Source organism: Calliopsis andreniformis, chromosome 9 (genome assembly GCF_051401765.1).
Source record: "Calliopsis andreniformis isolate RMS-2024a chromosome 9, iyCalAndr_principal, whole genome shotgun sequence".
Lineage (NCBI taxonomy): Eukaryota > Metazoa > Arthropoda > Insecta > Hymenoptera > Andrenidae > Calliopsis > Calliopsis andreniformis.
In genome coordinates this window covers 8,573,557-8,601,464 of record NC_135070.1, presented here as the reverse complement: position 1 = coordinate 8,601,464, position 27,908 = coordinate 8,573,557, and the positions used below count along the sequence as shown (strand labels likewise).

Sequence of the window (27,908 nt, the reverse complement as noted above, 5' to 3'; positions counted from 1 at the left end):
TCTGAACAATTAAGATTTAGTTAATCGAGGTTTTACTACAACAGATTACGAGAAAACACTCAATTTCAAATCTACAAGTATTTTTATTGGATATAAGGCGCCTACATTGCTGATTACTATACACTCGAACGTGTCAGGCCCGATGAATGGACCTCTAACAGCTCGTTTGTATCGAATGCTGGTCGAGTGGTCTCGTGGAACGACAACGATTCGCTAAAACATCGTCCAAGCGTGGTACTAACAGGAACTGCTAACACAACGAACGCTTGGCGAAGACAGAGAGCTTCGAAAGTGTTCGACGTTGAAGCTTTTCTCGGGAGTCGTGAAGCAGAACAGAATCACGACTGGTTTCCCTGAAATATTGAGGCCGATCCCCACTAACACTCAGGAAACACGATAATTAAGTAACGATCACCATCAGAGTGTTATTGTAGTGTCTTTCAAGCAGCCGAAGAATAATCTATCATTGCGCCCCTTCAGCGTTAGTGGGCATCAAGCTTTGAGTTTTTCAGTTATCGCGCGCCAGTTGTTCATTTTTCTTTTTATTACAAACGACAGAAACTTTTCTACGAATTTACAAACTCCCTAATACGAATTATAACATCCTTCGCTTGTACGATCAGCTTCGCTGGAGAAAATATACGATCTCTTGGCGTCCAGCCATGATTAGACGAATCGTCAAATTAATTAGAATATACTCTAATTTAATCGTTTCTGTACTGGTCGTTTCGCGCTTCTATCGTCTGTCTTAGACAGATTATGGGAAACGTGCTTCATGCGAGCTACAATGAAAAATTATTTTGCATAGAAGCAGAAAAACACTGTGTTCCTTTTGGTAAATCATACACTGTGCAAAAGCATAGAAACTGTTTCAGGAAATTCTCTGGAGTGCTTTGAAAGTTCACAATTAATGCATTGATCAAATTTTAATCCAGAGCTAAGATTTCGACAATTAAGATCACTATCTATTTTAGCAGCTTTTAGTTTTAACAGCGTTAGAAGCTTCTGAAATATTTAAGTTCTTGTGGAACAATTAATGAAATTATATTGAGTGCAATAGTTATGAATATCTCTGATTTGAGATTTCGTGAGTCTTCAGAAGAGTCTCCATGCTTCTGGTACGATAATACACTTGTTACATGCGAAGAAAAAGAGGCTGAGAAGAAACATTCGTGAAATTCCTCTTACATACGAGATATGTTGAAACTTTATTTTTGCTTCTTTTTGCAGGGGGACACTTTGGATTTTTCCTGGAATATTTGGCTTCACCGATTTCGGCGGCAAGATGAGGTTCTACGAGACGTAAGTACAGCTGATTTGTAAGCTTCGCATCATAAGCAGAAGTCGAACTTAAAAGTAGTTAGAAATTTAAGTTACAAAGTCAGGATCACAGACCGTGAAATAGAAGAAACAACTTCGATTCTTTTGACGTGGGAAAATAGCATTTTTTAGAATCCATGTGCACTGATTGATAAAAATCTTGAAAATTTTTATAGCTTTGTTTTTGGTACATCCACTGTCGAAATTGATTTTACTTTAGCTATATTGTGAAAGAGAAATAGTAATACAGATTCTCAGAAAAATTGAATTGCATCGACTTTGGCGCGCCCTCTTCGTGCGCAGGCGTATGGTGATAGTTGCGCTGTCGCGCTGCTCGGAGGGAACATTTAAATTGAATATTTAAAAAAAGAAATAAAAGAAGGAATATTGAAAAATTATCATTCAATAAAATCGTTTTCTGAAACTGAGTAACGCTAAAAGATTCGCTTCAAACTTTTCGAAGATGTTTCGTCGTCTCGTCATCTATTTACTACAATATCTCCGATATATTGAGGATCGATTAAAATAAGCGTGTCGATCGAACTGACTCTCGGTTGAGGAAACTAAATCGCTCGCATATTGTATGATATTACAAATATAATACATTGACTTTTACATCGGTGTACTAAAATATATACGCGATGAATCCGTAATTATAACGTGTTATATCTTAGCACGACCAACTCCTATCTCTCGATTCACATTTCGCATTAATCATTGTGAGGTAAATACACAAACGGTCAGTCATAAATTAGTCCCTAGGGGATAGCTGTTCTTTTTGCTTAGTTATCATACCTTTCACCCCCTTCTAAGTAATCTTTATTCGCAGAAAAATTTAACGGGGGGATGTGTGATTAGTCAAGCCTGAAATTTTGAAAATACTTCATTGCTATTCATAATTAAATTTGTCCTCATGAGCTGCATTTTTGAAAAATAAATTATAGGCAAAATAGCAACCTTTGTTTTGCACCTTGTGTTAAATTAAGTACTTAGGTAATAATTATGTAATTTAAAGAGCAAGAAATATTGATCAGTGTACCAGAACTGAAATTTCAGATTTGACGCCTAAGCATTTTTTTTTCTCCCGAGTTTGTCTAGCTCTACAGACTGACCATTTATCGACTAGAAATAATAATTGAATCGAACTCGACGAAACTCTATTTCCCTTACGCCTTACATCGTTAAAGCTCTGATTAAATTCTTTGGTAACCGAGAAAGCTTTGGATTCGTTCCCATCAACGGTGATTTGAATTGAACAGCTTTCGCAACAACAATGATAACTTGTTGAAAATGAAAGGGAGAAAGAATGAAAGAGATGTGTGCCTATTGTATCGGTCCTATTTAATATACACTGTGCTATTTCTTCATGCGACCATAAGAAATTAAATAGCTTCTTCTTTCTCTTCTTTTCCCCTTCAAATTAGATGATCACAGTTACAGCCTGTTTCGATGTACTTATACAAAATTGTTCCTCCGATTGCGAACATTCATTATTGTATCTTGGGATTGCTTTACGTGCTATTCATAGAAAACGCTTCAGACGAAATAGACTCGATCTTACGGTCTCCAATTTCTCCAACGGAGAATCGTGGACGTTGAAGACCAAAGCAATTTAGGAAAGTACAATGGTTAATAGTTAAGATTCCACGAATTTTACACACCATGCTCGACGAACGTACCTCTACGCGTGCACACGACGTACATATCGAATATTGAAATCTCTAGAGAACTTACGCCGACAATCCGTATAGGAGATTAAAACGTCTAATTCTCTGTACGCTTTGTTTCATATACCACTCGGATTCATTTCTCTCTAAATTACATCATATAGCCACTGCTAGCGACTGTGAATTATTACATTGCCATTATTATCTTCGTTTGCTTTGGATTATTATTCAGAATATTCATTCTTACATACATTGAACAACGGTTCTTGAATCAGATTATCCTTTTTGGTACACGTAACGGCTCCCTCTTTGCAAATAATTACTACGACTGTGTCGAGTTGATCTTCCAATTTACCTTCAATTTTCGTCGTTCCTTTTGGACATTAGGTTTCCACCAATTCTACCGAATGACGCTCGAATTACTTGAAATGGGGCGCGGTTCTTAGTACAAGTTCAACAGAGAACGATTCTACGTGAAAAAATAAATTAAAAATGTAGAAAGAAGTTTCTTCATACGACGTCTCGTTTTTGAGAAAATCGAGTTTGAAGATTCTTGGAGCGAGCGCAGCCTCGGCGCCTGCGTACGATCGTGCGTTGTTAGAGCGCCTGCGCACTAGCTAGCGCGCGCTCCAAGAAATTTTTAAATTGTCTGTACCTTTTTCTCGAGAACGATGAGGTTTATGAAGAAACTGTATTCTACACTTTCGATTCATTTTTGAACGTACAATCAGTTCGAACCCCGCTCCGCTTCTTGTCTCGACCAAAACGCTCGCAACCAGTCCCGTTTTACGAATCTTTACTCTTGTCTCGATCTCATCGACTGCTTTCCCCGAATAGAGTTACAAACAGATTTTCCCACATTTAGAAGAGATTCGGAGGAGACTCTTTGAGACAGCAGGAGAAGATATTGCCTTTGGTCGCGCAAGTAATAGCCCCCTGTGATTTCGGGAGCGATTTTCGCTCACCAAATTCCAGGGTTTGCGCTCGTTTCGGGACAGATAAAGATAGGAATGATGCTTACACCCAGGGCAGGCAAGCGTAAGGGGCACATTTATTGTAATTATGCACAAATGGGAGCGAGTGTCTGCCTCTGTGTCAGTGATGCTTCGGAAAGGGTTCGAATTGTGTTTTCTGGCTCTGACCAGTTTGGCCTGTGTTGCTACCTGAATGTTGGTGCTGTTGAGCCTGTTGTTGACGCTGCTGATGAGTCTGATGCTGTGAACGTTGCTGGGTTTGTTGGTGCTGTTGCTGTTGCTGTTGCTGTTGCTGGTACTGTTTCTGTTGTGAATGTTGACGTTGAGATTGCTGTTGGTGCTGTTGATGCTGTTGGTGCTGTTGATGCTGTTGATGCTGTTGATGTTGTTGATGTTGCTGATGTTGTTGATGTTGTTGCTGCTTCTGTTGCTGTTGCTGTTGCTGCGGTGATTGCTGAAGCTGTGGTTGCTGGTTTGGATGTTGCTTTCGGTTCTCCAATCCAGCGGCCAAGTAAGAGAACACACAGAGTACCGAGTAGCAGATTTGATCTGCCTGTAAATCAAATTGTGGTTATGAGGATGTGGACTTTTAATAGGCAAACGAGGAGACTGAACTGATAAGTAGACCGCGGTTTTTATGCATTTATGAACGTTTCGAATATGTAGCAAATTACAGAATGCATATACTATTAAAAAATATGCAAAATATGAAAACTAAAAGGCAAATTATAGTATTTGAAAGATAAAGTAAATTTTTATTTTGGTTTCATTTCTTTAACTGTGATTATGCATTTATAGGGAATAAAATCTATACACAGTTTATGATATTTGCAGAGTGAAGCTAACTTAACTTAAGTTTCCGCGCCTGTAATTATGTTTATGAAAATGGGAAGTCACATAAATATCCGCAGTCTACTGATAAGTTATCTTATGCTAAGAAAACAAGGAAATATAGAAAAGAAGGGTAGAAAACGAAACTTACGTTTAAAGAAGGCAAAACAAAAAATGATAACTAAACCTTCATGCAGTGTTGATTTCGGAGTTGTCTTGAACCTCACACGAGAGTTCAGATAACGTAAATGCAACGGAGAATATCCTGTGCATGCAGTGGCACAGTTCGTTGGCCTGTTACACAGTACACAGAAACAAAGGTATTATAGAATACCAAGAATAGTTGGACCACGAAGGATCCAATCAAGCGTGTGTACAAAGTACACATAATAGATGATTTACAAAAAAGAAAATGTGTCAGAGGGACTAATTGTAAGCAATAATAAATAATAAAATTTGCTAAATTTCTAAACTACTAATCTTGAGTTTCAAACAAACACTGCACTTACCATTTGCGACTTATATTTACGTTGAATTACTTGTCTAGTTTTAGGATCTGAAACACAACAGATACGATGTTAATAAATCAATATTGAAATATAAGAACGACTTAGAAAGATGTACTCACTGAATTCTTCCAATACAAAGATCCCATCCTTCTGAGTAAAGCACTTGCGGATATGATCGAGTCTTACAAAAAACTGCAAATAACACGATTGTTTCGCATTAGTGGATTAGGACTTGAAGGAGTTCGGAGATCTACTCGTACATGCACACTTCGTGAATTATCCTCTATGGCCTTTATGCCCCAGACACTGTAAAACCGTGTGTGCTAACAACATCTCGAAAGGCGTGAAGGATCATTGTGAATGCTTTTTTGAACGTAGTGTTTTCAAAATCTCGCGTACCATCGTACCCGGTTAATACGCATCACAGTGCAGCTTATTTGAAAGCAGAACAACTCTCTGGACGAAGAAATGTCTCTTTGCATTGCAATCACTCGTTTCATTAACAGTCGAGTTACTTTAGTTTAAAAATTCACGAGTCCCTTTACTATCATCTCTTCGAGATATTTCTTCGCCATCAGCACCAAAGCTCATTGTTCCTTAAATCCATGTTAACTTCAATCACATTCTGGTGCTCTAAAATTGTAACTTTGCGTCACTAGAACAATACAGTGAAAGTTGAAACGATCTTGTTTCGATCATTTACAATAACACACATCGATAAATAAACTAGTGGTACACGTAAGTGACAATCGTACTATCTTGTGATTCCTTTCCGTGGCCAAACTTTTCCTCGACACACAAGTGCCGAAAGGTCTATACATAGTTGAAGTTGAGAGAACATTCAAAAATTCATGCACTTAGAGCTAACTGTAGTAGTGACAAAATCTACTGGCTGATCAAAACCAAAGGAGAATTTTTCATCACCACTGATGGTAGCTCTGCTACCTCCCAATAAAATTCTCATTTCTTCATAGAGATCTCCTCATTCAAAGTATTCAAATAAGTTCAAAAAAATGTTCGGAAAGATTTCAAAAAATTATCTTAAAAAATTCATTCAGTTTCTTATCTCAGAAAAATATTCTTCAAAAATCAAAAAATGGCTTCAAATATCCAGTAGATTTTATTTCAACTGAAGCATTGTTCAGGTATACTTGAATCTGAAATATTTTCTTCGTCACTGAGGAAATATTAAATTATCAACTATTGTCAAGCTATTTTCCCATTTTCACGTATACAAGAACACCATTGAGAAGCATGCGGGGAATGAAAGGGAACGATAAGGCCAAAGCATCAACGCAATCGCCATTGCCAACGTCATGCATCATGTTGTTCGCTAATTGAGCGGCAAGATCACATTCAGCGTATTATTTCATAGAAAGCGATGACATTATTATGCTACAGGCACTGACAATCAGCATCGCCTCTAATTTGTCTCCCGTGGCCGTGTGTGCACACGCAGAAGCGGTTAAGACAGCCACAATGATTTACTGTTCGAATAAGCGACAAATACTGCCTCGCAGCAGAGCTATTCAATCGGCAGCGATATAAAAAATACAGCGGCAGGCAGGCAACTCTGGAGATGGCCTAAACTCATCAATGTAAATGTCATATCGATTGCTCGGCGTCGATAAAACTGCTAAACATGTGCGAGATTGGTAATCATCTAATTGCAAAACACGGCGGGCCTCTCGGGCGCTTCCACCATCGGCGCCAATGATGCACGATTTTAATTCGAATCCAGTTAATCGCGAGTATGTGGGCGCGTGTGGCTGTGTCTGGTCACAGGAGATTCTGTACGTGTTCGTTTTCCATAGATAAAGAACCGAAACATTGTGTGTAAGTACAACAGTGTCATGCTATAGAACAGTGTTTTTCAAACTGGTAGTACGATTAAATTCTATAGTCTGAATAAAAAACATTGGCTACTTGAAGTTTAGTCTTATATTCGAAAAATTAATAAAAGATTGTCGAAAATTCGATCATATTTATTTATGTTTATTTTTGAAAAAATAGAGGCTTCTATTTTCAATATAGTGACCTCAAGGAGCCAATTAATTTTGTCCTGACTATAGATTCTATAGCAGATTATTGTGATTCAATTATTTTCTTCACTTTGTATTTTTCAATAAATAGAGGACCTATGGTATACCATGTGGTTCTTTTTGCATTGATATTTGGAAAACACTGCTATAGAAAGTGTAAGGAGATCAGATAGGGTGAAGTTGAGGGGGATGTTGAATATTTGATGACGTGTCGATTGCCACGTTTCGGGTAGTTTCATTCATGAAATCAGACATCACTATATAGCACGAAACGATTGCTCTACTACATAACTGGCAACGTGAGAGTGGTTTCATTGATGGGCTTTGCAAAAGCGGGCGACTCTCTTCTATCGTACATATATCGAAATCTACTTGTTCATGCAGTGCATTCGGACTCCCTAACATTCATCTCTATCGTCGTCCTTGATGAAGAAGGTCTCGACGAAATTTCGTCAATGGTATTCGAACCTTGTTCCCTTTTCATCATCGAAGCTATTCTCGTTTTTGTCCGGCTCTCGATGATACTTATCCTTCGGTCTGTCTGTCACCCGATTTTGCGCGCAAATAAAATGTCGACGGAAAGATTGTTCATCACTACGAAAGTTTTGATTCATCTAAGATCACAATTAAAAATTTCTCGCGTCGTTGATGCAATTCCTAGGAGATGGATACGAAACGAGCTTCTAAAATAAGTCGAACTACGGGAAAAATAATTTGTTGGTGTAAACGCGAGTAATACTACTGGCAAAAGATTGACATCAAAATTTAACAGATCTTTCACTGTGAATTCTATTGGAGTTTAATACAATTCTTGATAGAACTGAAAAAAATAATAATTCTTCTTTAAGGAATGAATAGAATTTGTGGACTACATTTTTCTCATAAGACGCTTCCTTTTTCTGAAAAATTAGAAAACTGAACAGAATCAATTAGCTAACCTAATTAGGTATTTTATTCAATTTAATTTATTTAACTAAAGAACTTAAATAAATTAGTTTTTTAATGAAGAATTCAACAAAGAAAATATCAAAAAACAAGTAAACTGGACTGGAATAATTATTACTTAGTACATTTCATGGCATTTCGGAGTACTAAAAAGACAGCCACTATATTAATAAGTTTTTTCGAAGCGTCTTTCGAGATACACCTTGGGATTATAAAAAACGTAGTTAAGTAACACTGAATATTATCTTTTTCCTCTTTTGCCACCTCCAGTATCAGCATTAGTTTACCAAGAAAGAAAAAAAAGGAAAAGAGAAAGAAAAAAAGATAAATATTGACGCGGTTTCGACGACGAGTGATCTAATTTTCTACGTACATAATGTCGACACTCGGTGTAAAATAATGTAGAAAGCTGTAAATGGCACGAACAGTTCGTGATTACTGTAATGTTTCGCACGGATAAGTTCATAGTGTAACGAATGACAGAGGCTTTGGTAAAAGGTATATATATATATAGTTGCATTGAGTGCACCGAAACATTGCTCTACAAGTTGCACTAAACACTACTTACAAATAAACTCTCATCTAGGGACGATATATTATCGGACTGTGTTTGTCAAATGCAGCAGAGACACTGTTCTGCGTATTATATATATATAATGTGAATATAGATCACTGGTACCTGATTCAGCATCAAATTTCACGATAGAATCATATAGGGAACATATACAGGTATGTATATATATATGTGAAAGTTATATATATACATACATATAGAGACGTGTCACAACTAACACCGATCGATGATAGGAAAACAGTTAAAGGTAGACAGAGCAGATCAGATTCAATTTTAAATGCACTGTTAAGAGTGTAGTATATAAGTAGATAGTAGTAGTAATAGGTAGTAGTAGTATATATATATGGTTATATATATATAGTACGGCTAAAAGTAATGGTGAAATAAAGAAGCATTTCCGGAACACGGCCAACATTGATTATATAATATAATTATATAGTAATACTGAGTTCATATAACAAACAGTGATTTAATTGATTTTTAGTACCTCGAAATCCTGTTTGCCCAGCCGAGGCAAATGTCGATGGACAGGACAAGAAAACAGAAAACAGAAAAACAGAAAATTAAATTTCTGCCAACAAGATAATCCAGTCAATAAGTTATTTTAGGGGGGGAGGGGGGAGTATATTATATAGATCCATAATTAAGAACGTAGATAATACCATCGGGGGGTTGAGGGGGGTCTCTGTACGATGATTAAAAATTACAGCTACAAAAATCACCTAACGTCATGGCCAATTACAAAATAGCAAAGTTTTTCCATTGTTCAAGGACCATCTCAAAAGTTCCCCAAGCTGAGAAAAGTCTATGTCGTGTTCGCTGTTGAATCTTAGAACCGAGCGCGTTCCCTTATTAAAAGACTGTCGCTTCTGGAGCATCAACCCTATTGTCACTCGACGAATCGATTTCCCACCCCCTCGTAGACCCAATATCGACGATTCCTTTTCGTTCGTTCGCGAATAGACTTTCCTCGCGTGTGACCACGACAAATAATAATGATAGTATAAAAGGAAGAAATGGTCTGGTAGACTCGTAGAGAAAAATATATAATATGGCATCCAACATTCAATACAAATTATAATAGATATAGAGGAGTAGTATATATATAAAATATATATATAGATAGATAGATAGATAGATATGATCAAGGACAGTCTGTCGTTCTCCCTATTCCTTATCACTTACGGATATATGTAATGGATAAATGTAATGATTTATAATATACAGATAAAAGAGACTGCAGCTGCACATCGAGCTCCATGCAAGAAAAACACTGATTAACGCTTCAACAAAATGTTACCCAACAAAATCACCGATAATGTACGTATATGTATCATGTATACGTAAATATCACATACACGATTACAGGGTTGTGAGATAAAGTTATATGTGCAATTGTACGTATACGTGATGTATACAGTATGTCCCAAGCTTACGTTGATTTGATTACAAGGGTGGTAGGGGTGCTCGACTGGAACATAAAATGTTTCCCTAAATAGTGAATTTTATAATTTCACAGATAATTAAAACATAACCACAGAATAAAAAAGTCCTAATACATTTTGTTTTACGAATTTATATGGAACTTCTAAAATTCAATGTTTATAAAGAAGCTAGTATCGGATTAAAAACATTTACTCAGAGTTAATTTTAAATGTTCACTGAGAAACTTAAAACTGTCTATGAGAAATTTTGGGGGTCTTTGAGTAGAATTTGGTTACTTAAAATAGATTTCCACATTTATTTCATATCACACATTATTAGCCTAAGCCAACCCCTATTTTACTTTCTGAGTTCTTCGTTAAAATATCATGGTCAATAAGTTGTGAACTTATATCAAGAAAATATAGGTGAAACACTTTTTGTTCCATTTTAAGTCTCCTATAACTCCTCTAAGTATACCAACGTAAATATTTGGGACAATTTTGTGCAAATATTGTATATAGATATATATATAAAAATTGATGTATAGAGAATTCTGTTGGTATAATATAAAATACAATAACCACATATTAAATGTGTCGAATACCAAAAGTAAAGAAAGAAATATATCCAGTGAGATAAGTGGAACGTGATAATCAGCGTGTCAAGAGCTTCCTGTACTTCGTATTTGTGTATGTATGTATACGTGTCTGTATGAGTATGTGAAATCAACAATTAAATGTATCGTAGAAGTATATATAGGTATATGTACGAATATACAAATTGTAGGGCGTTTTTGGAAGTTGTCTATCATCATTGTCGCTCTATCGCTCGTATCCCCTTCGTTCTTCCCCGTCTAGGTCTCCGTTCCTCGTGTGCGTGTGTCTCGTGTGTGATTAACGTGTAATTAGCAGCCTGAAAAGTTAGAATCATCGAGGAGAATCGAGGATCGGGCCGGTGTGCTCGATCCGTGACGGATGATCTGGTGTAAAGGTCCTGTCTTCATCGGTTACACCTCACAAACTCATACATAAGATTGGTAAAGATACGTACAGATACAAATTAAGCAGATCGTGGTGGCTAGCGATGGGAGATAATATTGAGTGGTCCTTGCATCAATGCAATAACGAAAGGAAAAAGAACACAGAGAAGAAGATTCAATAATTGGAAAGAATATAAACAGTAAAAGGGCCAGTGGGCGGATACACTTCCCCGATTCTGTTCGCCTCGGCTCGATCTCTGTCCTCCCTTCTAGAGGATCGATAAGCTGCTCTATCACCGTTTATCAATTGAAAAGAAAAGAAACGAAAGACTACCATTTTACGCAACTATTCGATCAAACCGAAGCGAACGTTTCTGTTATATCGACAGTAACTGGTCAACAGAACATGTTTCTCGGGTTAATGTCAAATCGCTGAAATAAATACGGTTATAACGTTATAATACTACCCGTATTCCAACGTGTTTGGAGGACAGCGGCATCGGCAGAAACGAAAGGCACGACATCGTAATACAGTCGAAGAGAAAAGAATGGAGAAGGTAAAACGGATCGTTGAAGGTGATAAGTAAGAAGAAAGGGTGGCTATCTCGAAGAGGGTTGGTACCGAGGGATGCGTTTTCAACAATATACGAACAGTTGGGTAACGGTAGAGGAGGAAACAGACGTTCGCAAAAATCGGTAGTATAAAGGTCGAACTTTCCATTTCTCTTGCATCGTTGGAAAGAAAAGATCGGGGAAAGAAGGGGGATGCACTTTTAGGTGCGAGTCATACCTTGCTGTTCGCGAAGAGGAGACCCACGCCCTCCATGCAAACCTGAAGTAGACCACCCTCGCCGGTGCGCATGTCTTGGACCGGAAATTCACCGCCGAGCTCGATACCGATATTTGCGCCTCGACCACGAGCGGCAGCCTTCTCCATTGCGTCTTTTATGCAGTAATATAGCTCCTTACACTAAAAATTGAGTTTGGTATAAGAGAATCCATCTTGTGAATCGATTACTAACAAGGGACCAAGTGGTTCACCTCAGTAGTCCACTTGGATAGTGGCTTTATCAGTGGTCCCTTATTTCTGATTCCAGTAAATATTGAAGCGTCAAACTTGAGGACTATTTTCAAACCACGGAATGATGAGTCTACTCACCTTCTTGGTGTAATACTTATGGAGCTGAGTTTGCCCTCCATTCCGTCGCCAAAGGCACAATACTTTGTTCTTCGGACTATAGGTCATGTTCACCAGACGTTCGTACCACCAACGTTCTACAATCACGCCATTCACGGACCTCAAAACGAGACCGTCATGACGAACCTCGAGGAACCTTAAGTCGCCTTCTGCATCGACGCCAGCGTGCACCGTGAACGACTGCCTATGCATCTGCCGAGATGTGAGGGGTTTCAGGTCTATATCGTTCCCGTACTGAAACATGAAGAAAGGAAATGCATTTAGGAGCATCAAGATTAGAACTTCGTTGGTAGACAAAATTTTGGACTACCTACATAATTTTGTATCTTGTCGAGTAGTTGATTAAGCTCCTGACTGTGGATCAAGCCGATGTGGCTCTTCCCAAGTAGTCTCCTCACTTTACGCTTCACCTCGTTCTTGTCGACGTTCAGCATCACCAGAATAGCTGTCAAGTTGTGCAGCAAAGTGCACAGCAGTCTGTCCTCGTCATGCTCCAAACGTTTCTTCTCGGTTTCACTCAGACTTTTGTACCTGGAGAGAAAAATATATCTCAATCTTCAGTGTTTGTGTACTTTGTAATCCTACCATTTCTAGGAACTTCTAAATATTCTTGAAAACTACTTCAGTACTCTGCTTTCCTTACTATTCTTTTGAATAGAAAAACAACTAAATTTAGTGTCTGTGAAGCTTGCACTCTAACTGATGAAAATCGATAAAATCAATTTCTCCCTGCGGGCTGAAGCTAACTGCAGTCAGCTGGTCTAACTCTAAATATAAAAACCCTCGCACCTTTCCATCATCTCTCCCGGTCCCTGATCCATGCCTATCATGTCACGTTCCTGGGACACTGCATCCAGAAATGCATCCTCCCAAAATTGCATCTGGTCCCAGAGAGATGATCTCTCTTTTCCCAATAAACCTGTAAGATATCTTGCATTTTTTACTCGATCTCTATCATTGAGACAACTTTTCTATAACTGATATACCTTCGTATAAGTACGTTCTAGCAACATCTGGACTCGCCGCAGTTGTGGGAACTAAGCTTCCTCCAGGATATCGAAAACCAGTGCTCAGCGAAGATTTGCTGGACCAGACACTGCCCGTTCGTTGCTTTGTTTGACGAGGGAACTGGAATCGTAGAGTCGTGTGAAAATTGGTCATTAAAATGGCTTGAAAAATTAATTAGTTATTATATGTATAGGAGTTTTGAAACTAGATTGGTTCATTGACCTCTGGACTATCAAAATATTGGGTAATTAAGAAAAACTGGAATACTCTAATGAAAATTAAAAACTAAAAAGAGAATTTTTATTACAAGATCAATTTGAATTTTATGACATGTAAATTTGTCTTTAGAACGTGATCCAATTATCATTTTAAAGAGAGTATTCCTTATTAGAACAGATCTTTTTATGGTTCAATTATAAATCATAAAAAATAAATTTAGTATCTAATCAATATGCTATTTTGTTATAGCATAATTGCCCTATTGATAGTCCAGGATCTATCTAACATTCTAACAGCAAATAAGCTCGATTGGTTTCTCTCTACACTCGAAGAAAAACCTATCATACTTTCGAATGAAAGTTACTCTTCAGCTCGAAGGTTTCTTGCAAATACTTCTTGAATGCAGGACGCTACAGTCGTAAAATTCAATTAACATTCTCAATGGTATGAGACCACTAGATTAACGCTAAAAACTAAGTGATCGCCTAGGTGTATACGTGTGTACTATCGTGTACTAGCGAATAAAGGAACATCGATCGTGTTGAAGTAACAGAAGCTTCGACTGGCATCTTTCGTGTGCAAACACTGATCTAGTGACAGCAGCAACATGCTATTCTATGATCGATCATTAGTCCCGAATCATTTCTCTTCGCTCAGGTGTCCGTGACCATCGATATAAGTATTGCACAAGCTCTTGGTCATTCCTCTGCGTCGACACTACCTGATGTAATGATTTAACCACCTGGTGGCGGACTAATCTCATGGGGGTGATTCTCAGGATCGATTCTAACAGCTAGTTAAGATCTAGTGATAAGATAAAAGAAAAAAAGTTAACTGATTCAGTGGATCATTTACATTGCCTTGCTCGACCTCGCTATCAGACACGGTGCTTCGGAAAGAAGCTTGGTGCGCTTGCCGAAAAGCAGGATTAGTGATAATGCTACCTCCGTCTGTGGACAAAGCTTCGCTGCTTCCCGTTCCACCTCCCCGCCCACTCTAAAAAAACACACGGACGCTTCTATATAGCACAGTTATAAGTGAACGTGTAGCTGGTTTGCTTGAACGCGTTCGTTTTGACTATGTGAATGAAACAACAATTTCCTCTACGTTAGTATCTCGCGCCTTCGGTCTTTCCTTGGGCAATACTTTTCTCAACAATAATTTTCAGGTCTCGTGAGGACCTTCATGCAACAACAATGTGCCTGTCGCCACTTGAATACGTGCATGGAACATCCATCGTTTCGATAGTGACTTTCTGTGACAGTGGCTACCATAGACTTTCGACCCCTCCTTATAGTTAATTGGTCTACCGATAAGGTGTCATAGGAACTCACAAAGCCTCACGTTGGTCGAATTGTCACGCGAGATGTGTGTACAAAGCGAGACACGTATCAAAGAGATTGTCCGCTGTCTCTGTGATCCGCTGTGATTAAAAATGTCGAATACCCGTGATGAGCACGCGGCTTTCTTTTACCTCTGAGTCGAACGACGTTAGCCTGCTGAGGAACTTTCCTTTTTTAGTGAACATATCGAGGAACATGTCCGTCGTCGATTGGTTCCCCTCTGACGCTGGCGACGGGTGCTCGGGAGGCATCTCCAGGTGAACTTGAGGCAGTTCTGTTGTAAATTAATTATTAAGAAATATTGATTTTGAAGCTGGATTCATACAGATTAGTTTTGTGAGGTTCAGTGTCTGTTTTATGTTAGGTTTATCGTGAACCACATAGAAATCCAAGAGATTTCAAGAAAGCTTCAGTGAAAAAGCAAAGTATCATGACGAAGTAGGTTTAACTCTCACTGTACCACTGCTTTAGAAGAATTTCTAGATTGATATTCCTTTTTTCGTGATTGTAATTCATGACGAACCTTTTTGCGATGCATCCGTCACCTCAGGTTGAGATGGGGATTGCGGTGACTTCAGGTTCTCCCTGCTACCAAATGGACTGGACGCCTACAAAAATAGTATTTTAGAATGGGTAATGTCTAATCGAAGTTTGATGCTGTAACAGTGTGAAAGACATGTACTTGCGACATCAGAGAACTATCAAATCCTCCCTCTGAAGTGTCCTTGCTCCAGTAATGAGTATGTGCGATTTCCATCAACTGGAACACCGAGGCCATTCCACCCAGGCCGAAATTATTATAAGTGTGTCCAAGACCGTGAGCCACTGCTTGAAGGCACTTTAGCATTCCCTTGTAGACTGGTTTTGAGACGCACTGTTAACAGAAATTGTAAAGATACCTCAAATAAAGATACTCAAGGTACCATTCAATTACTCATGCTAATACAAGTGTTCAAAAACATAATAATATCTACTTCGAGTGTAAAGAAAAATACTCTTCAACTTACCACGTCATCGATGTGATCGTCAGGGCTGATCTTCTTGTTGAGACCTTTGTTCAGCTTGCTGACTACTAGATCTCGATAGCTCTCGTCCTCCATCAGCTTTTTCAGCCTGTTCAACTTGAGCCACCCAACACCCTCACCAGCTAGAACTTGGTTCACCACCTGAAAAAATCTCGCGTTTCTCATCTGAGTCTTTAGAATTCCATGCAAAACTTACATCAGTTAGGAAGGCTTGATTGTCACTGTTTGTACTAGACCGTTCCGCGTTCTGCATCCTCTGGAGGTCCTCCTGATTGCTCTTATTTGTAGAGTGTTTTATCAATGATGAACGTTCAACTAGTCCCGTTTTACTCTTGGGGAAAGGTCCGAGTATTGGTGTCTTTTTATCCGTCTTCTGCGACTGAGCGTGGGGACCGGTATTTCGATTAGAACTATTTTTACTGCCTGTGAATTGAATGCACGAAAGTGTTCTTTAGTGTAAGAGGATTCAAGAGAAGATATGTGTATTGTAGAAAAAAAATTGAACGCACCAAATAGATCACTAAACATGCTGCTCGTTTGGGCAGCGATGCCATTTAAATCACTACTAATATTGCTGAAGAAATCACGACCGATATCCCTGCGCCCACTGCGATTATCTGAAGCCACCAATTGTGTGCTATTCGAATCCCTTCTTTGCATCATTCCTGGTGATGGAGGAGGCGATTGTTGCGACTCCCCGAGGCCCTAAATAATTTTTTTTATCGTGTTTTCGATAAATATGATGACATATAATTTAATATTAACAGAATTGTTATGAGAGAGTGGAGATTGTACGTACTTTGAGCAAACCCTTTTTCGCTGCCACTTCCTTGGCACTCTTCGTCAAATCTCCGAAAGTGCTCTTCCCCACGTATGTCAAATCGTCAAGAGTGTTCTTGCTGACTCCAGCTGCGGTTTTACTCGCTTCCAAAGCCGTCTTTGATGCCTCTTGCACGGATTTGGTCGCCTCTCCCATAGCCTTCTTCGTCTGCTGCGTCAACTATTTCAAATTTTGAATAGGAATTCAATTTCATGAGACTTTAGGTCTCTTTGTGTATTTCTAAGATTGTTACCTGCTCCAGAGGCGCGAACAAACTGTCTTCCCCTGCTTCTGTGATCTTCTCCTTCGCCTGGTGTTTTAACTGCCGAACCAATAGTCAATATATTAATGAAACAAATTGACTAACAATAAGCTACTACATTAATCTCTTACTAAACACACTTATTAACCCTACAATACACACTGTTTTATTTTGAAATAAAATAATTTTTTCCCCTCTAAAATGAGAAATAAGAAAAATATATTTAAAAAAATTATTTTTCATATCTTCGTATATTATGGGTCATATATGCATTACTGCATTTTTTTGCAAACATATTAACTTATTTGAAATACATATCTGAATTCCAGAACCAAAATGTACATATTAAATTCACTGTTTCTCCGTGTCATTTAATAAATTTTGACCCTGGGGTCCAGATATATGAAACAGATATACGAAAATAATAAAAAAAAATTCAAATGTTAATTACGGTTAAACTTGCAAGCAGAAAGAGATACCTTGTCCATCTGTGCAAGGAGTCCATCCTGACTACTCTGTCTAGTCGTCTCTCTAACCAAATCCTTCGCCTGAGTAGCGATTTGCTCGAAAAGAGATCCTTGAGAACCCTGTCGCAGAACACCGTTCCCAGTGACGCTGATGCTTCCCTGTCTTTGCATCCCTTCCCCAGGCTGTTTTTGAGCGCCAGCGCCCAATGAAAGTTGCCGAGGAACAGAGGACGACTCAGAGTTATCATTGCTGCTGCTGCTGCTCATTTGTCGGGGTAACATAGGCCCCGTGCCAGTCCCAAAACTGGACCCTCTACTTAAAACGTTCCCCACGCTTGGGTGACGCTGAAGACTGGCTGGACTGGGTTGCATCTTTGAAAGAAGAGAATAAGTGTTAGCGATTGTTTAAGTTTGTAGAAAAATTTTAAAGATTTTGGGAGGGAAATACAGTCTAAGTCTTACGAGGATTTGAAGTACAATTAAAATCAATTTCTATAGACTTGAAGGAAGTTTAGAGACTTATTACAGGGAAGTATACTTTGGAGGTAAAAAATCAATAGGATTTGAAATTATAAGTGTTTCAATTTTTTAAACCACTGTATGTAAGTTCGCAATTGTCAGTATTTTAGTAATTTCACAGGCTTGAAATCTATACAATTACGTTAACTTGGGACTATCACACAATACACACTTAAATGAATCGGAACAGAATAATCCTTTGATCAGGTCAAGTCCATGCAAGTACCACCGAAAATGTTTGTAGGTGCACTTAACATTGGAAAAGGTGCCGTAGAATAGATTCTCATCAGGTTTCGTATCTTGCAATGTACAGTATCTCTTTAGAGGCTGAACACAGACCATGCATCCACATATCCCGAAAGGAAAAATCGAAATCTCTCACCGAATCAAACTAAAACTTAACAAATCAGTCACAGTACAGTTCAGACTTTCAAGTTTCAACTTTACTTCAAAGTAACGAAATTATCTGAAGATTATGTACTGAAAATGAAAGATGGAGGGTAAGTGAATGTTCAGGGGGTTCCATGCTGTGAACACATACATACAAAAGTGTTCTCATGATCGATGATACAACATGCAAAGTTCGAATGGTAACATCAAGTAAAGAAGGTCAGTCGATAGAGGCAGAGAAATCGAGACTGGCGGTGAAGGATGACTCACAGGAACGCAAAATCTACTGACACGTGAGGTCCTGTGGGAAGTGGCAGGACGTTCAGTGTCGCTGATGGTCGGAGTGGTTAATGACCCCGTGCCTACTCCGAACTGTCCTACCGAACTTTGTGCGCTCAGGATTGTGCGTGCTGTTATTGTTGATGCAGAGTCTGACTCAAAGCTACCACCTTCCTCTTTGTCCTATGACCAAGTAGTTGGTTAACCCCTCGAGCATGCCATCGGGACAGTGTAAAGAGAAAATAATGTTGGGACAGTTTTCGATCAATTAATGAATTGTTTTGAAATGTTTCGAATGAGCTGAACTGGAATTATTTTGATTATTACTGATGTGAAACTTTAGAGATTTATAGCGTAGCTTAGAATAAATGCACAATTTACATGAACGTAAAATTAATAGAAAATTAGTGACTTCTCTGATAAATTTAATCTTTTTTTCAAACTCTGTAAACCTTTAAAGTTCCACTCACGAATATTCCCTGAATTGAATTTTACAATTAACTACTATTCGATCTGCACCTATTATCATGTTCTGCGTCGATTAGAAGATTTCAAGATTCTTTATAAGAATGTGAACTTACGTTGGTCGACTGCGAGCCTTCCTGTGCTTTTGGGTTCAGCTCGAACTCTGAGTCCCTGTTAAAACTGGGGCTGCTCAAGTCACTGTGGCTGGAAGAGGAACTCGGTGGACTCTCTGGTCTCACCGTTGCCTCCTCCTCAATCCCAGGATACTGCAATGAACTGGGTGGGTTGTAAACATGCTTAGTGTCCACCGATAGAACCATTTGCTGAGGTTGGGCCACTTGCGAGCAATTATAACCTGTGAAACCAATTAAGACACAATTACTAGAATAAATTTGAGAATATGTTTACTGATTTTTCTAACCCCTCGGCTTTCAATGAAGATATTGGACTATAGGAGGACATCAAACTGCACTATTCTAACATCTCTATCACCCACACTATAATAAAATATACTAAAATATAAACACATACCTACTACCCTACTGTAAATGTAAAAGATTACTTACTGGAGGACAAGTCTGATGACACCATCTCAGAGACAAAGTCGCTCAAGGAAGAGTAGGAGGAACTGGTGTTCTCAGCATCGTCAGAGTCCGACCCACTCTCATCAGTCGGCTGACTTTCATGCTCCCTCATTGCCTTTATAGCGTTTGCCAACGAGCTACCAGTGTCCCAGACCTGACAATAAATACGATCTAGACCTGCAGCATACCACTTAGGCTTGTCGCCAATCTGGGCTGGATCGAACACTCCAGTCTGCACCCTGAGGAATGCCACGTTGCTGGGCGTCAAGGACCACTCGGCCAGGAACTCCACCGCTTGCGTCCGCGCGAATTTGTTCAAGAAATGGCTGGCTCTGGGCCTAGAACGCAGGAACGAGTTGATTTGGAAGGCGACCACTGGCCTTGGGTACAGCCTCAAAGTCCTCGTGTGCTCGGTGAAGTTCGCAAGCAGATTCTGTGAGTTGAAGAAGCGGACCATTGCCACTCTAGTTGCGATGTCCACGGAGTCCACGTCGTTTCCATAAATGAAGGGGTTGAATGGAGGCATATTTTGAGACATGGGCTTCTGAGGTGACGAGGAACCTGCAGCTTGGGATATTGACTGTCGACGAGGCCCTGAGGCCACGCTGGGACTTGGGGACACCAGTGGGCTACCTTGGGAATGGTGATCGATACTCGATCTGTGTTTCATTGAGGATACGCTGTGAAATGGAAAATATTAGTTTTTATAAATTCTGAATTTTAAGTAAATTAGCAGAATTTTTTTCAAACATTTTTCACACTTTTCAATAGATGCTAGATGTAACCTAGGTATAGTGCTTTTCATAGAAAAGACGTCGCTTATGAAATATATCCTTTAGAAGAGCCATCCTTTTAACGTACATTAATGCATTTAAAGAGGACGTCACTCTCTGAACACGACATCTTCAAACAACTCCAGGAACAGCAATTCCTACATTAGCTGAAGGTATCTATTACCTTAAAGTAGACAGATGAGAAGTGATGCTCTCCCTCCTACTAGAAGTTTGCAACGACGTTCGCGGCGTGGTGTCCTGAATCAGGGGCTGTGGCGTCGACATGCTGGACATTGCCTGAAAGACGTATCAATCATGAAGAAGAGATCGACGCAGCTCTGCAGCCCTTCCTTTTAAAATTCGCTGGTGTTACTGAAGCAACTACGTCTAATTGATCTAAATCTACGCTTCTCAGCTTCTATCCCAAGCCTCCTCTCCCTGCGTTCCGTTACCTGAAGCTGGTGTACGTATTTATTTAAACACAGACTCTATACTAATTGGATATTGTAATAGGCAGACTGTTCATGCCGCTAACTACGACACAACAGCTCTAAGTAAGGCTACATGCAAGAAGGAATAACATATTTACACCAGAGCCACTTTGGTCCATCAGTTGCATTGCCTGTGGAACCGAAGGAGGGGCAACAAATTATTAAACACGTTCTAAAACTCCTGACGATGATTCCATGGAATTTTTCTTGTACAACGTAATCGTGGCTCACCTGCTTCAAGTGGTTCTTCAGTATGCTGCCTTCCGGCTCGGGCAACGGTGGTAATTGATCCTGACCCATACCAGCCGGCGCGTTTATCTTATTGCTGTCTAGATCCACCAACCAGATGTCGTCTGGCATCTTAAAGTTCGTTTTGTACAATAAAAAAGTTGCTGGGATCCCGATGACGAACGGTGTCGGAGCGAGCAATAATTGCTCAGCGCAGCTCATGCATGTTGGTAACAATGGTATCGCGGGGAACATGTACTCCAGAGGATAGATCATCGTGACGAACGCCATCACAGACATCGACAAGGCGTTGTAGTCACGGGACTGCAACACGATCTGGAAAAATTAAGCAAAGGAGGTGGAGATTATGTTCTTTGCTTGAATATTAATAAAAAAACAGTCTTAACTTGTTATCATTTTAAAACTAGTGACTATCCCTAAACTGTGATAAGAAATTTAAACTTACAAATAGTACAGGATAAACATAATGTACGAAAATATCTACGAGCAAGATCTGCATTTAAGTTCCACTTCTATAATCTTATGTTTGAAATCGTGAATTTGCATAAAAATTCTCAGTCTAGTTATCGCCAATGAACTTATAGGGAATAAAGAACCCGAAAGAAAATAAGAGCAGACTTTTTGAAGAAACTTACTTTATGCTCCAAGAGGATCAGTGTTAGGACCTTCAAGCATATGTCGACGCCAAGAAGCTCCAAGGGCAAATGTAGCGGGAAATCTACGAGGGAGAACCTAGTATGATCTGGGAGGGCGAAACAGAGGGGTGGTTGGATGCTTTGGGACACAATTTCGACCTCGACGCGTGTCTTCGTGGGAACAGGCACTGGACTGCTCAAGAGTCGCAATATCCAGGTATCTATTTCTCTGACGTCATGGAGCACTATAGATGGTGCCCCTTTCACTACTTGCCCTGTCAGAACGCTCCACACCGTGTCTCTGTTGAGGATCATCAAAGTTTAGATAGTCAAACTAGATTGAATATTCATGAACATCCTAACTGAACCAACAAGGCACACTTCCTTTAATAAAGGACTCACGAGGGTTACCTGTTAGTCTGCCTAGAAGCTCCCACTTTCTGCGGTGAGGAGCTTTCATTGCACGCGTCGATAATCTTCTTCAGGACGAACAAACATTCTCGGAACATCGAAAAGAACGGATGGTGAGAAATGATGCAGAGCGACGTCAGCGAGTGGTTTCGTATCTTCTGAAAGAAGATAGTACCTTTTAAATATCTCTTATCGATCCCTTCGTTATTTGGATTCTCTAAATATAGATCTCGTAAATTTAGCCCCCAACTGTAAGTATCGACGTACAATTTATAAAAGACTCAAGGATCTTAAAACTTTTTCGTTTCAAGTTCTTTTCTTATCGCAAATTTTACTTACCTGACGTCTTCGCGAAGCACGAGGAGATGGGGGATGACTTCCACCGCTCTCACTGTCTCCACTTGGAGCAGTGATACCTAATCTTGGCGCACTGGTTACGTGAGGGGTGTCTGAGTCCCTTCTGCTGCTTGGACATTCTTTCTCAGAATCGCTGGGCCCTACTGCACTGCTCCTATAGTCGCTATAAAGAACAGCTAGAGATACACTTTTATAATTGTAACAGATTCAAAATTTGACGATGTTCAGAATATTATTAGTCGGTTGTTAACCTTTGTTAAAGAAATCGCGAAAATTGGATAGTGTAAGCAAGAATTATTAGAATTATTAGAAATATCAAATGGAAGCAAGTGAAGAGAATATACCATTAAGATTTACATATTTTTTATTAGAAATTTTGCAAGAAACTAATAAAAGCATCTTTCAAATTATCCTGAACCATGTGTGGGTCATAAAAACACGTTAACATCTTCCATGAATATAATAATAATAAAATGATGTGTTATATTTCACCTAGAAAAAGCAGAGTCCGTGCTCTTCTCCATGCTTTTCCCCCAGCTTTCCCTTCGCGAGGTGGTGTTGTATTTGTCCCTTCTTGTAGAGACTCCACTACCAACTGTACCGCCCACCCTCTCTACTAACCGGTAGAAGTTCACGCAGATGCCATAGCGAGTCTTGCCTGAAAAATGATCCTTTGATATATTCGCCTAACAACAGTGTAGTAAGCTGCTTACGTCAAACATTCGATACAGATATTGTTGTCCTACATGAAGGATTCTGAGTTCACATCTAGATGCTTAGTCTATGAATAGTTGGAAACAGAGAGGCGGGAACTTAAAGAGGATCTCTCTCGATTTCAATTCTGGGTTGCTATTATGTAACCAAGAAAGTTCTGTCGCTTTTGAAGCTAAAAGGTCACTTATACCTATTATAGTAAAAACTCTGAGTTTTATTTTTGTTGGAAAACGATAGTTGAATGTTAATAGGGAAATAAAATTGAATTGGTGACTTTCAGATCAGTTCAAGTCCAAAATTAGCTACTTTCAAATAATCTCGAAACTATATCTGGACCCCAGAACCAAAGTGTATTAAATCATACAGAAGCTAAATGGATTTAATACACTCTGGCTCTGGGTTCCAGATATGTAAAATGCGCAGAACTGGATATTGTTTTTGGACTTGTACTACTGTTCGACTCGCTGATTCAATTATTTTATTTAAAAAATTCAGTCGATCTTACTGCAAATTCAAGAGCAACAGAACTTTTTTATTTGTCAGATATTTGTCTTCTTATTGAGGAACTAGATCATATCGAAAAAATGCAAATTCCATACCAGAATCCTTATCCGTGAGGGTGAAGGTGAAGGATGTCGCCTCTCGTAAGGCTGTGCGTTTAGGTCCGACGCTGGTGCAACCCTCTGGCTGGCAGAAGTAGACCATGTCCAAGGGTAATGGAAAATCTTTGTGATCTTCCACTGGGTATCTTCGTAATAACTCTGGAACCTATAACAACAATCAAATATACTCAGAACATGCTCACAAAAGAATAGTAACAGAAAATCAAAATTATTGAAGTGTATGAAAAGTAGCATTACATATATCTTTATGTTACTTTCACTACCTGATTAGAAATAGTGAATTTACAATGATAACTGTAGTAGGTAATTGTCATAAGTGCAGATAGTGATTTTAATGATTCCTGCAATCGTGATAGTAAGGTAGCGAAATCGTCCAATGGTAGGATCAATTGTAGGCTGTGTAAGAGGGTTCGTGCATTATTTTCTTTCATATTGAATGTAATTACTTGCGCCATTGGAAGTACCTGCACAGGCTGGCGAGAGGCTGAGGGTAGTCTGGCCCCCACGATGGTGAGATAATCCACCAGGCGGGGGCACAGGTGCTTGTTCTGCGTGTCCATCGCTGCAATTTACAGCTCTGTCACCGTTCTGTACAATGTGTACGGGTGATCCGAGCCGTCGGCCTCCTCTCGCGACCACTTCTCGATCGAATCATGGCTGTGTCATTCTCCGATTAATCTGCCGCATCTGGAAGCAAAGAATCCAATTAATATTGACCTTCTCCCACGAGTGGAATTAACTTAACATCAATGTAGCGATAAAGTTCATTATCCACTAAAATAATGCTAATTCACTTCTGCATTCAGGAAATCAATTTTCACAAGAAATTATTAGAAACGTCAAATATGATCTTCTAGAATGTAACAAAAATGTTTCTGTAGTGAACTTGCATGTAGGGATAGGTAATTTTAAGAAAGCAAAGATTCTGGTGAGCTTATAGGGAATAAGAATACTGCACATTGTTGAATTACAAAATATTCTTGTTTTTGAAGTACACATTTTATGATAAAATTGTGTAATTAATTGTTCCTTTGCGGTTCACAGTAATATACTAAATCCTTTTGCATTTCCTCACGTTTTCAAGAATAGGAATGAAAGCTGTTTTTTAAAATTATTAATTACAATTGATATTGAGCGGGGCTGTATTCCAATATTACTTTATTTAGAAGCTATAATAGCTTTACTTGTTTCTCCTACGAAAAGAATAGGGTACATAACAGTAACTCAAACAATAACTGGTTAAGTAGTACAAGCGACCAGTGGAGTGCGAAGGGTTAATTTTTATGAATTTTACGTAATACTTTTTAGATTCAAGTTTCTAGATTTATTTTTACCTGAATCTTTGTAAACGCTTGTAGAAACTTTTTTTTAATTTATTCACAAATACATCAAGGTATTAAAGGTTTGTAGCAAAGTTAAGAAAAGTAAAACAGTTTAATATTAAATATTCTTTAAGTTAATTTTCAAGTTTCGCATATATTATCAAATAAAGTTTCACATAATTGGAAAAATAAAAGTTTGATTAAGAGCAGATATCATGCAAAACTCTTTGAAGTAGGATTCTTATCGATTTCTCGTGGCTTGTGACCTATATCGAGTTAGCTGGAACCACAAAAACCTTTTGGCACTGTGCTGGATTTAAGCTGATTGGGCATTTTAGAAACAATATCTCGCTGCCAGTTATCAGGTCATTCTTGAAAGAGAAGCTTTTCAAGATCAAATCCTTCTATTTGCACCTACACCCTCTTGTATCTCAAGTCATTCACTTAATCTACCCTTTGAATTACAGAATTAGTATAGGGTTTAAAGATACAGAGGATTAAAAAGCAATTGAAGATCTTATAACAAAAACAGTCCTTATCGAATTTTATGATTTTTATCACTAGAACACATTCTAGTGGCCAAAAACAAAATTCACAACATAGTGGAACCTATCTCATCAAAAACACAATATTTATTTGTTAAAAAGAACATTAGTCAATTGAGTGAGAATTAAAGATGTTAGAGTATATTTCTGCTTTCCTAGAAAAGGACAAAAATTTACAAGTTATAAGCTCTTCACTTTTCTCAACCTCAACGTTTGGGTACCCCAAATTTTGGAATATTTTATTTACCCTTCTACTAATATTTTTCAGACTGTTTCATGTACCTGTACTAAAAACAAACTGTTAAGCATTCCACATCATTTTTCTTTATCTTTCCAAATTAATATTAAACGATTGCTTAATACACATGCAACCCTGTCTGCATTAAAAATCCCAAGAAACATCAAGATGTCTATCCTTATTGATATTTTGACTGTTATACTAATTAAAGGGACCCGAAATGAAAATTCATAATCAATGATACGCGTAGAATCGTAAAGTCACATGCGCGTTTGCGCGGAGTCGCGCAATCATACTTATCACAAGGGTTCCCAGAATTTCCCTCTGACCCACACATTCGTTACCCACTTTCCCCTTGGATTTAAGAGAAGGGTGCTCAAAGCATCATTCTTCAATGCTGGAACGTCCCGTTTCCGTTTCGTTACCCACGGTCAGAGCGATAAACGCGAAACGCGATACCGTCGTCGATTTCAAGTTTAATGTGGCACACGTAACCCAACAACAAACTCATCAACAACAATTACGACTTCGTTTGCCACCAATCCATCGATATATCGATTAATTCAATTAATTCCAGTGTCCATTAGAAAAGAAAATTGCTGCTCAATTTCTATAAACAAATTTTCAGAGACTATTCAATCTTTTAAAATTAATATCGTCAAATATTTCATAGAATGCCAATGAACCGCAAGCTCCCGCTAATTGGTAATAATTGTGTTAGATTCCTCAGTATCGATCGTCCTCAAATCAATGACTCGATTACCCAATTCTTTCTCCAGAAATCTTCGTCATTCTTGCGTTATTGAAATAGCTTTCGACTAAATTTCGAATGATCCAAGAGGACAGAAAGAAGGAAAACTCAGAAACGTGACCACTCGATTTTTCGCTGGACGAATTTACGTTTCTTTCGTCGAACTGTCGCGGAGTAAACGCTAAACATGAAAATTTCATTGGTGGAATCTTTCCAAGGGAAGAATAGTCTCAAATGCATCACCCTAACTACCCTACTTATTATTTTTCCACATTTACAGAATTGCCACGAATTCTCATCAAATTCTGCGTGACAACTTAACAATATGTTAACACAGGCAAAGAGACCTTCAAACCTCCTCAATCCTCTGACAGTTCAGGCAGTCCACTTGCAACGAAAGCATAGCTTTTCAAGTAAAACTCTGTTCTATCCCTTCTAATCAAATTTGGTCGTAAAATCTTGTAAGCAAACTGGGAGCAAGTGCGCACTGTATATCTAAAAAGGAAGGATTTTGGGGATCGTTGAGCAACGTACCCAGTTGGCAGCTTTTCTGAAGCTCACTTTTTTTCGTTGAGAACGTTAAGGAAAATTTCGTGTGAATTGCTGATAAGCTGATAGTGTTGTGGAAATGCAGGGGAGAATTAAGTCGATGGGACTTACGTGTCGTTATATGAGGATGGATTCGGTGGAGGATCGACGCCTTGAGGCCGTCATGGAAAAGCCACGAACTCGCTCCGTATCGCCCAACTGGCGATACCACACTGGCGATCGTTCGCATCGGAGCTACTAGGCAGGCGTGCGACCAGGGGCGGCAGTTGAGGTGCCAGAGGAACTTTTGGTTGCCCTGGACAAAATTAATTTACGTACAAAGTTTTAATTATTTCTTTTTACTGTTCCAACTGAGATTTATTAAAGTCAGTGCAAGCTTCTCACATTTTTATATTATTTTCTGTA

The 27,908-nt window shown here is 38.9% G+C and overlaps 1 protein-coding gene across 5 annotated transcripts; it reads right to left on the bottom strand.

The window, feature by feature from the left end:
* Positions 1-63: 63 nt before the first annotated feature.
* On the bottom strand, positions 64-27,707 carry Rab3-gef (Rab3 GDP-GTP exchange factor). 5 transcript variants are annotated; one of them, XM_076386171.1, is made up of 31 exons: positions 27,615-27,707; positions 24,563-24,785; positions 24,075-24,243; positions 23,254-23,419; positions 22,744-22,924; positions 22,405-22,562; positions 21,994-22,294; positions 21,341-21,673; positions 21,208-21,240; positions 20,803-20,915; positions 19,828-20,525; positions 19,378-19,616; positions 18,788-18,979; positions 17,621-17,980; positions 17,133-17,201; positions 16,859-17,059; positions 16,569-16,764; positions 16,256-16,482; positions 16,042-16,200; positions 15,717-15,908; positions 15,558-15,642; positions 15,166-15,308; positions 14,547-14,687; positions 13,451-13,592; positions 13,254-13,383; positions 12,779-12,995; positions 12,426-12,698; positions 12,057-12,236; positions 5,421-5,493; positions 5,302-5,348; positions 64-4,514 (listed from the first exon to the last, which is right to left on the bottom strand). In XM_076386171.1, exons 2-31 carry the CDS (start codon positions 24,656-24,658, stop codon positions 4,083-4,085), a joined length of 5,946 nt encoding a protein of 1,981 aa, XP_076242286.1. In that variant the 5' UTR covers positions 24,659-24,785; positions 27,615-27,707; the 3' UTR covers positions 64-4,082. The 5 variants fall into 5 exon arrangements, with proteins under 5 accessions (XP_076242286.1, XP_076242287.1, XP_076242289.1 ...); XM_076386172.1 differs by having other exon boundaries at positions 22,744-22,915; XM_076386174.1 differs by lacking the exon at positions 14,547-14,687.
* Positions 27,708-27,908: the final 201 nt, after the last annotated feature.